We start from the raw sequence: 12,276 nt of genomic DNA on the forward strand, positions 1-12,276 counted from the left end.
ACAGTGTTAGCCCTGCAAATTGTCTAGAATAGTTATCTGAGTATAGATAAGACACCTGTTTTATAAATTGGGCTTTCTGCTTTCTATAAACTCATGCCAGAAGCTCATTTAGAGGTTCTGGTCCTAGAAGGAAATTTAATAAACTTTAATAATATTTGCTGCTTAAATTTATTTCACATTCATTGTAGACTATACCTTACTTGGTTTAAAGAAAAGATTTTGTAGAAGCTAATGTCACGACTATTTGTTTCTTGAACTTTTTCCATGATGTAACTACATGTATCTTTCCCTTTGCAGGCTTGCCTGGGTTTGATCTATACTGTGTATGTGGATAGTTTGAATGTCTCCTTGGAAAGTCTCATTGCAAACCTTTGTGCCTGCCTTGTTCCAGCAGCTGGAGGGTCTCAGGTAAATAGAATAGAAGGAAGATGGAGACTGTTCCTCTTCCCCTCCAGTTAATTTAGTTTTTGAAGAAAGGAAAAGAAAGAAGTCTTCAAATATTTTTATTTTAATGAGTATCCTAGTTTAATTAAGCATTGTCTCTATAGTCTCCTCCTAAATACTCAGGATTTCATTATTTTCTTAGGCCATAAGGTAATTTGAACACAGGGTTCACCTTTCACATAGCATAAATATTAGTCAGATTTTGTGTAACTTGAACTCTAGTTTATATTTTGGGGGGCATATAGTTTTTAGGCTGAACTCTTAAATATGCTCTTTCTACCTTTCTTACTTTTGTGTATAACTTATTATTAACTTAAAGAACGTTTGAGTTGATAATCTTTGTAATATTGTAACTACTTCTGAATAGATTTCTTTAGTCTGTATGTCTTGAGATTTTTTTCTATGTGTCTGAAGTAGAATTTTTAACAGTTATGATTTACTTATTATGTTTGTAAAAACCATGCTTTTGGGGGGCGGGTACTGGGGATTGAACCAAATCACATCCCCAGCCTCTTTTTTAATTTTGAGACAGGGTCTCCTAAATTGCTTAGAGCCTTTCTAAGTTACTAAGGCAGGCTTTGAACCTGTAATCTTCCTGCCTTAGTCTCCCAAGCCACTGGGATTATAGGTGTGCACCACCAAGCCCAGTAACAACCATACATTTCAAAGAATAAAACTTGGGTTATGGAATGCAGCTCAGTGGTAGAGTGTGTGCTTAGCATGCATGAGGCCCTAGATTCAATCCCCAGCATCCAAACAAAAAGAATATACTCTTTTCCTTAAACCCTAAAAATGATTAGTTGAACATTTATTTTTGCTGCTGCTTATATATTATTGCGGAAACCTGCTAAAAATCACACTGTTTGTGCTCAATCTGATTAAGATGTTATGTATAGTGAAATTGGAATACTTTTTTCCTTACTTGCCCTTTGAATTTTAATTGTCCTCTGTCTTTTCCTGGTATCTTTTGTCTTAAATTGTCTCCCTCTTTTTGTCCCCTTCCTACTCTCTTCTTCATCTCTATTATAAGGGCAGAATATTAAATGTGAGTTTGGTCACAGATGGCCTAAACTTTAAAGAAACAGAATTGTCTTATGACAACAACTAAAGTTGTTGTTAAGAAAGATTACAAAGAGACATACAGAAAATTTTTGAATGAAATTTGTATTCATAATCTTGATTGTGCTGATGGTTTTTCAGGTGCTGATGTGTGTCAGAATATACAAAAAAAAAAAACAAGTATGGTTATTCCAAACACTTTTATTTTTTAGTCAGTGATATTTGTGTCTCATTTTTACTAAATTTGAACTTTTAACAATTTTCTCATATCATTTTTAGTTATACACAAAGTATCTTGAATGTTTTAATTTATATGTTATTGCCCTTTGCATCTATTACTTGGCTCTTATGTGGTCATTTGCTCTAAAATTGAACTTCAGAGGGATTTTTATTTTTAGAAAATATCAGAAATTAATTTGTATTTGTGTGTTTTTCCAATTCTGCAGAAGCTGTTTTCCTTGGGTGCAGGAGATAGACAGCTGATTCAGACTCCTTTACATGATAGTCTTCCTGTCACAGGCACTAGTGTGGCTCTTCTGTTCCAGCAGTTAGGTATGTCTTTTCTCCCATTTTCAACGTCTTCTTATAGAAGCCCATGAAGAAGATTTTTTTTTAAGTTTATATCATTTGACATTAATCAATAATATATAAAACAAACTATTAAATATTTCCCTGCTTTCAAGTGGGACAGGAGAAGAGTATAGAGCTTGCTTCCCAAGTTCTGGTCTTGGAGGAGGCTGCCTGAGGGACTTGTTTCTGTGTCACTTCATTGGTAGCATGAGTAAGAACTAGCATGTGTGGATATCTGGAAGCATCTGAGAACAAATAAAGAGCATAGGGGGATTCTTGCTATGGCTTACATAGCTTTGTGCCTTTGTAAAAATTCACACAATTTGAGGCTTTTACCTCAAGAGGAAGAAAGAGGCATATCCAGTGTTCAAGCTTTTCAGAGATTTACTTGAGTATTGGAGAAGATACAGAAGAATTGGAACCATTATTCATTGCTAATAGGAATGTTAAGTGGCATAGTTACCTGGAACATGGTTTTACTTTTTATTTTTTAAGCTAAACCATATGATCTTTCTACTTCTAGGCGTTTACTCAAGAAAAATGTACATGCCCTTAAAAGTATTTGCACGTGAATGTTCATAGTCATTTTCTTTGTGGTAGTAGAAAATTGGAAACAAGTTCAAAGTTCACCAGTGGTAATGGATAATTAAGAATGGAAATAGATATAAAAAAATCTGCAGTGTATCCATTCAATGAAATGCCAATGCAAAGGAAAGAATGAATTATTAATATATGCAGCCACATAATATAACCTGAAAATAATTATGTTGATTGAAAACCACCAAACAAAACAGAATTTATACTTTACAAGTCAGTCTCTGTTCTAAAATGTACAGTCCAATCTGTAGTGACAGAAACAGATCTCTGGTTGCCTTGTGAATGGAAAGAGAAAAATTACAAAGGGACATACAGAAAATTTTTGAATGAAATTTGTATTCATAATCTTGATTGTACTGATGGTTTTTCGGATGTTGATGTGTGTCAGAATATATAACTTCTATCCAGATGTGATGATGCATGCCTGTAATCCCAGCAATTTGGGAGACCAAGGCAGGTGGAATCCAAGTTTGAGGCTAGACTCAGCAATTTAAGGCCCTGTCTCAAAATAAAAAAGATGAAGGGCTGGGGATATAGGTCAGGGGTAGAGTGCCACAGCACCCCTCCTCCCATAAAAGTACCAATTTCTAAAAGAAAAGGGAAAACATACTCATTCAAAAACTTGTATATGAATATCCTTAGCAACATTAATATATAATAGGCAAAAATGGAAACAAGCCAGACATGGTGGCTCATGCCTGTAATTCCAGCAGTGTAGGAGATTGGAGAATTACAAGTTCAAATTCAGCTTCAGCAACTTAATGAGACTCTGTTTCAAAACAAAAAATAAAAAGGGCTGGGATAAACAATATCCACACATTTGAAACTTATTTAGCCATAAAAAGTAATGAAGTATTTTTGACACCTATTATCATGTTGATGAATCTTGAAAATATGTCAAGTGAAAGAAGCCAAATATAAAGACCACATATTATATGATTCTATATGAAATGTCCAGAATAGGCAAATCTATATAGACAGAAAGTAGACTAGTAGTTACCAGGGCCTGGAATAAGGAGGCAATGGAAATGACTGCTAACGGGTACAGGATTTCTATTGGGCAGTGAAATTGTTTTAGGTTAGATATTAATGATGGTTTATAATTTGGTTAGTTTTGTTCCCCCATACCTCCCTTTCTTTCCCCCTTCATTCCCCACTGAGGAGCCATTTTAAAGAGGCTTGATCTAAGCCAGGAGCTGTGGCACTCACCTGTAATCCCAGCAACTCAGCAGGCTGAGGCAGGAGGATCAAGAGTTCAAAGCTAGCCTCAGCAAAAGCAAGGAACTAAGCAACTCTAAATAAAATACAAAATAGGGCTGGGTATATGGCTCAGTGGTTGAGTGTTCCTGAGTTCAATCATCAGCACCCTCTCCCTAAAAAAAGAGGCTTGATCTAAGATGGTATTATAATTGCAGTTGAAACCCAGCCAATATTTTGAATTGCTTGAATTCTTAATATTGAAAAGGATTTGTCACCTAAGAATATGACAGGGAACCAGTTTGTTATCTTGAAAACTTATCAATAAAAGAAAAAAGTCATGGTAACCTAATAGTAGATGAGGATAATTGTATTATAATTAATAAATATCGAAAATGATGGAGTATCATCATTTTCAGCTCTCAATAAATGAAGATCTAAACATCAACATGTGTGATCTAAGCATCATAAAAAGAAATTAACAGATATTAAGTGCCTATTCTTGCTACACCCTACACAAGGAATTACCAGAATCTCATGACAGAAGGTAGAAGATCACATTGCATTGTACCAAAGAATGTAATTATCAAAACTATCATTCAACTGCCCTGGGTTTTGTTGTTGTTATTTTCCCTTCTCTAATTCATTTTGCCCTGGGTTTTTTTAACAAGTAAATTATGAAGAAAAAAATGGAAGAAGAACCTCTAGAATAAAAGAGCTTTAAAAGATACACAGTTTTTTAAATAGAGTAAGACTGAACTATAGTGCCTAAGAATGTACTTTTAGATAATAAAACTGCCTGTAGAAAATTTTAGGAAAGTGGTTAAGCCCAAGTCTCCGTATAGCAACAGAGGGGTTATGATTGGGAAGCAATTGAAAGAGGCTTTTGGAGTTGGTGACAGAGTTCTATTTCTTAATATAGGTAGTGTTTGTAAGATACTTCATTAAGTCATTAATTTGGTATGCTTTTCTCTGTATCTTTTATTTTAGAACAAAAACTTAAACTGTAAAACTGCTTCTTTATGTGTAACTTTCCTTAAATTAAGATAAACTTTTAAAATACAATGATTTAGCTATTGTGAATTGTGCTGCCATAAACATTGATGTGACTGCATCATTTTAGTATACTGATTTAAAATCTTTTGGACATATACTGAGGAATGGAATAGCTGGTGCATTTGGTGGTTTCACTCTTAGTTTTTTGAGGGATCTTTGTACTACTTTCCAGAGTGGTTGTACTGATTTGTAGTTCTATCAACAATATATGAGTATATCTTTTCCCCCATGTCTTTGCCAACCTTTATTCTTATTTACGGTCTTAATAATTGCCATTCTGACCGGAGTGAGATGAACTCTCAAAGTAACTTTGATTTGCATTTCTGTAATTGCTACAGATGTTGAACATTTTTTCATGTATGTGTTGACCATTTGTGTGATCAACCTAGGGGCCTTTGACAGATGAATGAATAAAGAAAATATGGTGTATACACAAAATGGTGTATGATTCAGCCATAAGGAAGAATGACATCATGGCATTTGCCATTAAATGGATGAAATTGGAGACTGTAATATTAAGTGAAATAAGCCAGTCCTAAAAGTGAAATGTCAAATGTTATCTCTGTTATGTGGAAGCTAATCCAAAATAAGTGGGAGAGGGAATAAAAAAAATACAATGGCTTCAGATTTTATCCTTCTCATATTACAGAGATTCTAGAGGTAGGCAGTCTAGGGCTGGTATATATTAATTCCTGGGTATCTTTCAGATGGTGTGGAAAGTCTATCCTGTGCTTTCCCCCTTTTTATCTATAAGAAATTTCCCCTTATGAGATGATGAGTTTCAGAAGCTACTGTCTTATTATGTGTCTACTATCTGGCACAGTGCTTTAGGCACAAAAGTCATCAATATTTATTGAATAAATAAATGAATATGCTCACCATGAAAAATGGTATCATATCTCATAAGTATTTTGGAGACTGGGGATAAAGCTCAATAGTAGAATTCTTGCCTGGCATGCACACGGCCCTGGGTTCAATCCCAAGTACTGCAAAAACCAACCAACCAACCAAACAAACAAAAAATCGGTACAAATGAAGAGTGCCAGAATACAAGATGATTGTTCATTTGAAGATCAAATTTAGTTATTTTACTATCTAGTATTTTGAACTTAATTATCCTTTCGATATATATTCTAAATTCTTTTTTAGGGAAAGACTAGAAAAAAGATAAGGAAGGAAGACAGAAAGAAAGATGAATCACTATATGCAGAGTTTTATTTTTCCAAAGCATGTGGTGATGCTAATTCTGACTAGGTCATTCTCTTATCACCATTTTTGGTTAGGCTGTTCATTGTTGAAGGCCAATATTAGACCATTATCAGAGTACGCCTCCTGGGTTTAGGGTAAAGTGGTAGTGGTGGAATTTACCAAGCCCGAAAAGGAAGCAGATAAGACTTCAGTATTCTTTTGTAGCCTTGACTTGTTTTCCTATGAAAGGTCTAAATGTAGAGATAGCATTTCCTTTGTACTTCTCTCTTAGAATTGTTATGATAATGATTTTTTTTCACAATTTGAAAAGTTTTTGTGTTTGCCTGAAATAGCTATGTGGAATACTACTATTCTGAGCCTCACTCCCCATAATTTTTTGTTAATCTTCTTCATCTCTTGCTTACCATCTTGTTTGTTTTCTTGTTGAAGCCTGTGTAAAGTATTTTTGATTGATTAAAGTATTTTTTATTTTTAATGTGATTAAGTTTGTATTCACAGGAATTGGTTTTTATAGCCCCTCTGATACTTTAATCTAATCCATACCCATTTAACTTCAATATCCGTCCCTGACCTAAATGATTTTGTAAGATTCTCTTGATATCCTTTGTCATGTCTGGTCATCAATAATTTGGACTTTAATTGCAAACACACTAGTTTTCGAATACTTATTCTTCAGTTTTTACAGTATACTCTTTATTAGACGTTTTTAAAATCACTGACAAAAATGGTCTGGGCCTTCATCTATCATCACTCTATTTCCATAGTTATATTATATTAGTCTTTGTACCATCTGGGTTGATTCTTTTGTGTATGCTTACTTTGTTTTTGTGCGGCCATATAATTTTAGCCAGTTCTTCATTAGCTACCATTGGGCCAATAATTCTCCAGTAATTCTCTGTGATACTAAATACATATTATTTTGAAGTTATTAAAATAGCCTGAAGTGGGGTTGGTTTTTTTTTGCATTTTTACCTTCAAACATTATTTCTACTTTGTACATAAAAATCCTTAAAATATTGATTGCAGCAGTACCTTTCTATTCAAAAAGTTATTTCTGCTTTTAAATATTTTAATGTAAAATCTTTGATATTTTCACATTTGTCTTCCTCTGGAAAAACTTCTATCTATAATACTATGTAATTATTTAAGTGATATGTACCTACATACTTTTGGTGCTGGAGTTATAGCTCAGTGGTACAACATTTGATAATATGTGTGAGGCACTGGGTTCAATCCTCAGCACCACCAAAAAAATAAATAAATAAAATAAAGGTATGTATCTGTCTATAACTAAAAAATATTTAAAAATAATATGTACCTAAAATAGAAAGATGAAAATATGCTAGAAGTTAAAAGGAAAGCTTAGGATTCCAAAAACTATTTACCTTAAAATTAGTACTTTTTTAAGAAGCATAAGTTGATTGGTAAGTTTCTGAACCATTTGATTAATGTTTCAATTGAAGAATTTTTTTGTCTTTTTTTCCTTAAAGGGTCAAAATCTAGTTCCTGAACAACATTTATATGTTGTCTCAATTTTCTCACTTGTTCAGATAGCATTATTACTTGTTTTAGTCTTATTGTCATTTATAATGGGAAAAAATGAAGTAGCAATTCTCTTAATAATAATTAAGTTTGTTTTCACAGGAATTGGCTTTTATAACCTCTCTGATACTATATGAATTATGGTAATGAAAAGATAGTTTGGGAATATGTCTGCACAAGAATTTAAGATTATCGCTATGAGTGGCATATTGTTCCCTAGGTAGAAAAGATGGAAATAGGAAATGTGGTTTACTATATCTATGATAATTATTTTTTGACAGCTTGAATATCAGCTAATATTCTTTAGGGATTTGAAACAAATTAAATCTTCTTGCTAACCCATTGTGCAGCACTTTTTTGAATAAACTGCTTATCATGTGTACTCTATTCCAGAGGCCTAGGGATCTCTAAAGAAGACTGTTCAATTTAATTTCTTAGAATAAAAAGTCTCTTTTGAACTCCCCTTCTTTTTTTTTTTTTTTTTTTATTGGTTGTTCAAAACATTACAGAGCTCAAGACATATCATCTTTCATACATTCGACTCAATTGGGTTTTGAACTCCCCAAATACATAATACAGACTCACTTCTGTTACATACTCACATTTTTACATAATGGCATATTAGTGACTGTTGTATTCTGCTACCTTTCCTATCCCCTACTATCCCCCCACCCCTCCCCTCCCCTCCCAACATCCCTCTCTACCTCCTCTGCTGTTGTTCAATTCTCTCCCCTTTTTTTCCCCCCACCCCCTTGCCCCTCATAACCTCTTATTATTTTGTGTATCACTGAAGGTCTCCTACCATTTCCATATGTTTTCCCTTCTCTCTTCCTTTCTCTCCCCCCATTCGTCTTAGTTTACTGTTAGTCTTTTCCTCATGCTCTTCCTTCCTGTTCTATTCTTAGTGGCTCTCTTTATATCAAAGAAGACATTTGACATTTGTTTTTTAGGGCTTGGCTAGCTTCACTTAGCATAATCTGCTCTAATGCCATCCATTTCCCTGCAAATTCTATGATTTTGTCGTTTCTTAGTGCTGCATAGTACTCCATTGTGTATAGCTGCCACAATTTTTTTATCCACTCATCTATTGAAGGGCATCTAGGTTGGTTCCACAGTCTAGCTATTGTGAATTGTGCTGCTATAATCATTGATGTGGCCGTATCCGTATAGTGTGCTCTTTTAAGGTCCTCAGGGAATAGTCCAAGAAGGGCAATAGCTGGGTCAAATGGTGGATCCATTCCCAGCTTTCCCAGGAATCTCCATACTGCTTTCCAAATTGGCCTCACCATTTTGCAGTCCCACCAGCAGTGAACAAGTGTGCCCTTTTCCCCACATCCTCGCCAACACTTATTGTTGTTTGACTTCATAATGGCTGCCAATCTTACAGGAGTGAAATGGTATCTTAGGGTGGTTTTGATTTGCATTTCTCTGATTGCTAGAGATGTTGAGCATTTTATCATGTGCTTGTGGATTGATTGTATGTCCTCCTCTGAGAAGTGTCTGTTCAGGTCCTTGGCCCATTTGTTGATTGGATTATTTGTTATCTTATTGTTTAATTTTTTGAGTTCTTTGTACATTCTGGATATTAGGGCTCTGTCTGAGGTGTGAGGGGTAAAAATTTGTTCCCAGGATGTAGGCTCTCTATTTACCTCTTTTACTGTTTCTCTTGCTGAGAAAAAACTTTTTAGTTTCACACGCACAAATCAAAGGCATTCCTGTATATCAGCAACAAAACCTCTGAAATGGAAATAAGGAAAACCACTCCATTCACAATATCCTCAAAGAAAATAAGATACTTGGGAATCAACCTAACAAAAGAGGTGAAAGATTTATACAATGAAAACTACAGAACCTTAAAGAGAGAGATAGAAGAAGATCTCAGAAGATGGAAAAATGTACCCTGTTCATGGATAGGCAGAACTAACATCATCAAAATGGCGATATTACCCAAAGTTCTCTACAGGTTTAATGCGATGCCAATCAGAATCCCAAAGACATTTCTTGTAGAAATAGATAAAGCAATCATGAAATTCATATGGAAAAACAAAAGACCCAGAATAGCAAAAGCAATTCTAAGCAGGAAGTGTGAATCTGGAGGTATAGCGATACCAGAGCTCAAACTGTACTACAAAGCAATAGTAACAAAAACAGCATGGTACTGGTACCAAAACAGGCAGGTGGACCAATGGTACAGAATAGAGGACACAGAGACTAATCCACAAAGTTACAACTATCTTATATTTGATAAAGGGGCTAAAAACATGCAATGGAGGAAGGATAGCATCTTCAACAAATGGTGCTGGGAAAATTGGAAATCCATATGCAACAAAATGAAATTGAATCCCTTTCTCTCGCCAGCCACAAAAGTTAACTCAAAATGGATCAAGGAGCTAGATATAAAAACAGAGACACTGCGTCTGATAGAAGGAAAAGTTGGCTACGATCTACATATTGTGGGGTCGGGCTCCAAATTCCTTAATAGAACGCCCGTAGCCCAAGAGTTAATGACAAGAATAAACAAATGGGACCTACTTAAACTCCCCTTCTTATATAATGGCAGAAGTATAGTTTTTACAAAGCCTATTACCATGTGCCAGTTCCTGTACTAGTCACTAGGAATATAAATATGAACAAATCATAGCTCTTATTCCAGGTGTACTTTTAGCCTAGTGGAGAAGCAAGTAGTCTTTTTAGATTATAATATGTTGTAACTAATGCAATAATGGAGAACTCTTACTAGCTATAAAATTGTAAGAGGAGTATCTCAGAAGAAAAATAATGCAAAAGAGCAGGAAGTAATGAAAAGCCTTTAATGGAATAATAAGATGTTTGATGAAGTCTCTCGATCCAGCCATAAGAAACAGAATGTTATTAAGAAATTGATAGGAGGAATGGAGGAACATTGAATAGGCAAAGGGGAGGGAAGAAAGGGGAAGGGACATGGGGGTAGGAAAGATGGTGGAATAAGAGAGACATCATTACTCCAGGTACATGTATGAAGACATGAATGGTGTGACTCTACTTTATGTACAACCAGAGAAATGAAAACTTGTGTTCCATTTGTGTACTATGAACTGAAATGCATTCTGCTGTCATGTATAACAAATTAGAACAAATTAATTAATTGATTGATTTTTAAAAAAGAAACTGATTACTTGGCTAGGGATGTAGTTTAATGATAGAGTGCTTTCCTAGCATGTTCCAGGGGCCTGGGTTCAATCCCCATTACCAGAAAGGAAAAAGAAGAAAAAAAAAAAGAGCCTGCTTCAGATTTCTTTATATTTATCTCTTGAATTAAGCAGTTTATGATATATCTCAGTAGTCTAACATGATTCAATAATAGAGGAAGGAAGGAAAGGGACAAAAAAAGGAAGACATTTTAATTGAAAGAGTTATTTCTGCCCAGGACATTACCCTCTTATTCATTTCTTACGTAATTCTCCAATTAGTCTATCTTATCCTTCTCCAGTGTTTGCTACTCAGGCTCCTTTGCTTCCTGATTTAGAATTAAAATTAGATAAAAACCTGGTCAATCAGAACGGGCACAGACTAGGAATCTGGGCAATCTGGTATGATTAGCCTAGACCTCCCCTCAGACCCCCAAAAAGCAGATACTATGTACAAGAAAGAACTAAATATACTATACCTGTTTTAGATTTTTGGTTGAGGTGTTCTTTTAACAATTGCTGTTTGGAAAATATTTAGATCTTGGATTTTTTTTAAGATCTTGGAATTTTTGTGACCATATATATATTTGGCAATTGACTTCTTATATTTAAAGATTCCCAAATTGCTAAGCTCTATTTATATGTGCATTATATCTTTCTTTCATTCTTTTTTCTGTGTGTGTGTTTGTGTATGTGTGGTATTGGGGCTTAAACCCAGGGGTGCTCTACCACTGAGCTATGTCCCCAGCGCTTTTAAATTTTTTTAATTTTTGAGACAAAGCCTCAAATTTGCAATCCTCCTACCTCAGCTTCCTGAGTAACTGGAATTATAGGCATACATCACCATGCCTAGCACATATATTTAATTAATGTCACACTTTAGCCTTTGTTCATAACCATTAAACAATACCTCTTTTCAGTTGCTTAGTTCAACTACGCTTCTTTTATTGTAAATTTTCTTGTAGTTGTAGACAGACAGAATGCCTTTATTTTATTGTATATGGTGCTAAGGATCGAATCCAGTGCCTCACACATGCTAGGCAAGTGCTCTGCCACTGAGCTACAGGCCAACCCCACAGCTACACTTCTTAACTTTTTTTTTTTAACTTAGCTTTGCCACGTATGTGGAAATAGCAGGCTAACTTTATAGCAAATAGTGCACATTGCCTCTTAATGATAATTATGAAAGTATATTTAAATCTTTAGTTGATCTGTGAATGCAATTCATCACATCAATAGACTTACAGATAGGAATCATATGATCATCTCAACAGACGCAGAAAAAGCATTTGACACAATACAGCACCCCTTTATGTTCAAAACACTAGCAAAACTAGGGATAACAGGAACATATCTCAACACCATGAAGGCTATCAATGCTAAGCCCCAGGCCAACATCATCATAAATGGAGAAAAGTTGAAGGCATTCCCTCTC

General features: G+C 34.8%; 1 protein-coding gene across 7 annotated transcripts in view; it reads left to right on the forward strand.

The window, feature by feature from the left end:
- Positions 1–12,276, forward strand: part of Sbf2 (SET binding factor 2) — a 401,965-nt gene that overhangs the window by 188,191 nt on the left and 201,498 nt on the right. For all 7 annotated transcript variants that reach the window (XM_078046492.1, XM_078046499.1, XM_078046494.1 and 4 more), the window contains 2 exons: positions 298–408; positions 1,950–2,055. In XM_078046492.1, coding sequence (XP_077902618.1) covers positions 298–408; positions 1,950–2,055 — 217 coding nt within the window. The remainder of the gene's footprint in view (positions 1–297; positions 409–1,949; positions 2,056–12,276) is intronic.

The sequence above is a fragment of the Ictidomys tridecemlineatus genome, chromosome 4 (genome assembly GCF_052094955.1).
Source record: "Ictidomys tridecemlineatus isolate mIctTri1 chromosome 4, mIctTri1.hap1, whole genome shotgun sequence".
Taxonomy (NCBI): Eukaryota; Metazoa; Chordata; class Mammalia; order Rodentia; family Sciuridae; genus Ictidomys; species Ictidomys tridecemlineatus.